This window comes from Triticum aestivum, chromosome 2B (genome assembly GCF_018294505.1).
Source record: "Triticum aestivum cultivar Chinese Spring chromosome 2B, IWGSC CS RefSeq v2.1, whole genome shotgun sequence".
Classification (NCBI taxonomy): Eukaryota; Viridiplantae; Streptophyta; class Magnoliopsida; order Poales; family Poaceae; genus Triticum; species Triticum aestivum.
In genome coordinates, this window is record NC_057798.1 from 788,776,980 (window position 1) to 788,780,093 (window position 3,114).

Below are 3,114 nucleotides of genomic sequence, written 5' to 3' on the forward strand. Positions count from 1 at the left end.
CAAACAATATGCAGATAGTAAATCCTAGAAGCTCTTCAGATGGAACAATGCAATCAAAACTATCATAATGATGATGGTGCAAATCCACGAAATGCCAAAGCAGTCACCAGATATGCTATTCAGTTTACCTGGAAGAATAAACTCCAGCAAGCACCATCTGAAAGCTACTAGCAGAATAAACTAATGAACTCACGACCAGTAGACAGCAACATCTATAATAAACATCTAGAGGCAAATCACCCAAAGCGTTCACGCATTTCGAGATCAAGATCGCCACGTCCAGAAATGCACCAAAACAAAAAGGCTTACCACCAAATTCAGCATATCCCAGCTCACCCTCCTCAGAAAAGACAATATCCAGACAGTTTCCTGCATCAGACTGCAAGGGGTGCCTATGCTTCCATCTCACTTACCAGAAGATCCATCAACGACTAACGAATTCACCAACACGGATGCCGCTCAAGTTTACCCGGCTATGAACAGAACTCTACCAGGCAGACATTAATCCTATCCTAGAACCAGATAGGTAATGCTGCAACCAGAACGACAATGACGGTCCAGATCGGCGCACAGCTTGAGCTAGTTACCAGCCACCACCTTGCGGATGCACACCTCCACGGCACAGCCATTCTCGACACCGGGCAGCTTGTCAGGGACCAGCAGGAAGACGTCGCTCCCCTCACCGATCCCGTACCGCAGCGAAGTGTTCCACACGGTCGACTGAATCTGCAGCCTGTGGCGCCGTCCACCCACCGGCATCTTCAGCTCGTAGGTGAACTCCTCCTCGAAGGCATTGTCAGGGCGGATGCAGATCATGGACAGCGCGGTGCCCAAGCCCTCGCGGGAGCTGCTGATGTGGAAGAGCTCGCCGTAGTCCTCGCAGCGGAAGATGGCAGAGTCAAAGGCAGGGGCCTGGAAGCTCTCGCCGTAGCGGAAGTTGATCACCTCCCAGCGGTGGATGGTGGCGAGGTGGGACTCCAGGTCGTAGGCCGGGCCGGCGAACCCGCAGCGATGGACCGGGCAGAAGCAGGGGTCGTAGTGGCAGGTGCGCTCGTGCGCGCGCATCTCATGGTGCAGCAGGAACACCTCGCAGCCGTACTGCTGGTTGCGGCAGGAGAAGCTGATGCGGCCGAGGAACTCCTCGACGGCGCGGCTGCGCACGATGCCATTGGCCGCGCAGTAGTTGCAGCGGTTGTCCCCGATGTTGTCGCGGCACCTCGAGCAGGTGACATGCCCGTCCGGACACTGCACGGATGCCATCACATCATGACGAGTTATCAGAGACACGGCGAGCTGAATCAGCTGATCGACAGATGACGAAACGTGTTGTAGGTTGGAATGGAAATGGGTATCAGTATCACCTCGTAGACCGGCGAGGAGAGCATGCGGTGGCAGCTCCGGCAGATGAAGAGGCGGTCGTAGTCGCCGATGCGGACGCTGTACTCGCCGTCCCCGTGCTCGCCGCTGTGCTCCCTGTACGAGTGCGGCCTCCAGACCGGCCGCCCGTTCCCGTCCGTCTCCTCCGACACGCGGCTGCGGCTACGGCTGCGGCTGTAACTGCGGCTGCGGCTGCGGCTGGGGCTTCGGTCGTCGTATGGGGCGTAGGAGGGCGACCCTATGTACGGCGGCGGCGACGTCCGCGCCAGGGGAAGCCGCGACCTCGACCGCGACCGCGAGCGCGACTGCGAGGGCGAGGGCGCCTGCGAGCGCGCCTGCGACGGCGAGGGGGAGAGCGAGGGGTGGCGGCTGCTCCGCGGGCGCTTGGGGCTGCCCTCCGCGTCGGCCAGCGGCGTCCCGACGCGCTTCGCCGCGCTGCCGCTCATCTCAGGCGCCGACGCCTGCGGATCGACACGGATCAACTCATCAGCACCACCCGAGATCGAGGCGAGGCGAGGGGCTCGGGCAGAAGCGGCTTACCAGCGGGCGGAGGAGGGGCGTCGGAGGGCGGCCGCCGGCTACGGGGAGGGAGGAGATGGTGGGGTTTGCCGGCGGTGGGGGGCGGATTTGGGGGAAGGAGTTGGGGGATGCTCACGCGCCGCGCACGCGTCGGGCGTGGGCCAATACAAATGGCAGAACCGCGTGACAAAACAGTGGTCATCGTGATGGGCCTTAACAGCGGCCTGCTTCCAGCCCAGTTACTAGCAGAAAATGGGGGTATTGCTACTTGATAAAAATCCAAAAAAAAAAACTTGATAAAAATTGGAACACTATTCACAGCCGATTTATAAAAAACTTATAGGCCAAAAAATGAAAAAAAAAGTTTTATAGAATAATATAAAATCTTACTCTATAATGGTCTGAAATAAATAAACAAAAAGGAGTGCATATCTTCCACCGACGGAAGAAAAATTGTACCGGTAAATTTTTCTCCCCCGTCACCGTTGTAGACAAGTGTACCATGTCGTTGATCCGTCCATCACCAACGGCCTAACCATCATCCCCCGTCAGCAGTGGTCGTCGCCAACGCCGCATTGTACCTTCATGGCCATCCCTTAACACCCCCTTTCTTCCGGTGTCGGCCACCCCTTCCCCACCCACACTTGCTCCGCCTGTGTCGGCCCTATATGCAGGTCACCCTAGGCTCGCCCCTTGCTAGGAATAATGCAGTCAGTCATGTGATTCTTGTATTCGGCTCGACCGGTCGCCATTACCACGACATCGACTGAACTAAAATAAAATTGTTGCAGCTTGAATAATAGAAAATGCATCAAGAAAAAAAACTCGTTTTGCATGTTTGAATAGTCGAATAGAAAAAGGTGTGGTAATCCAAAGACTCGTCCTTGATCACTTGAAGCTGATCCTACAGGATGAAAAAGGTCTTATAATTTTTGCTGCTTATTGACAAGTCCAATTTCCAACTACTTTTTATCTTGAGTTTTGTATCGTAGACAAAGGTTTTGTGGGAATTTTATCGCGTCCGCACGCATCTTTTGTCTATTTTCACCAGGATCCCATTCGTGAGGAGTTTTAAGGCGCACTAGGACAAAAGTACAGAAAAATGAGGTAAAAATCACGTCAGTTGCGTGATAGGAACCTTCCAGATAAAGCCACGAACAAGCCCGAGGAGAACCAGTTGCGCAGGAGGATCCAATGGAGAAGGCGGCGTCTGGCACG

General features: G+C 55.1%; 1 protein-coding gene across 1 annotated transcript; it reads right to left on the reverse strand.

Annotated features, from left to right (window-relative positions):
- Nucleotides 1-305: 305 nt before the first annotated feature.
- Nucleotides 306-2,028, reverse strand: LOC123047425 (putative E3 ubiquitin-protein ligase SINA-like 9). Its single transcript, XM_044470976.1, has 3 exons — nt 1,918-2,028; nt 1,362-1,838; nt 306-1,245 (listed from the first exon to the last, which is right to left on the reverse strand). The coding sequence occupies exons 2-3, from the start codon at nt 1,821-1,823 to the stop codon at nt 580-582; spliced, it is 1,128 nt and encodes a 375-aa protein (XP_044326911.1). The 5' UTR covers nt 1,824-1,838; nt 1,918-2,028; the 3' UTR covers nt 306-579.
- Nucleotides 2,029-3,114: the final 1,086 nt, after the last annotated feature.

Bases quoted from the DNA above. Each gene is read 5' to 3' on its own strand.
- LOC123047425 (XM_044470976.1), bottom strand. From the start codon at position 1,823: ATGAGCGGCAGCGCGGCGAAGCGCGTCGGGACGCCGCTGGCCGACGCG. The intron at 1,246-1,361 runs GTGATACTGATA...GCATCCGTGCAG, and splicing joins TCTCCTCGCCGGTCTACGAG to TGTCCGGACGGGCATGTCAC.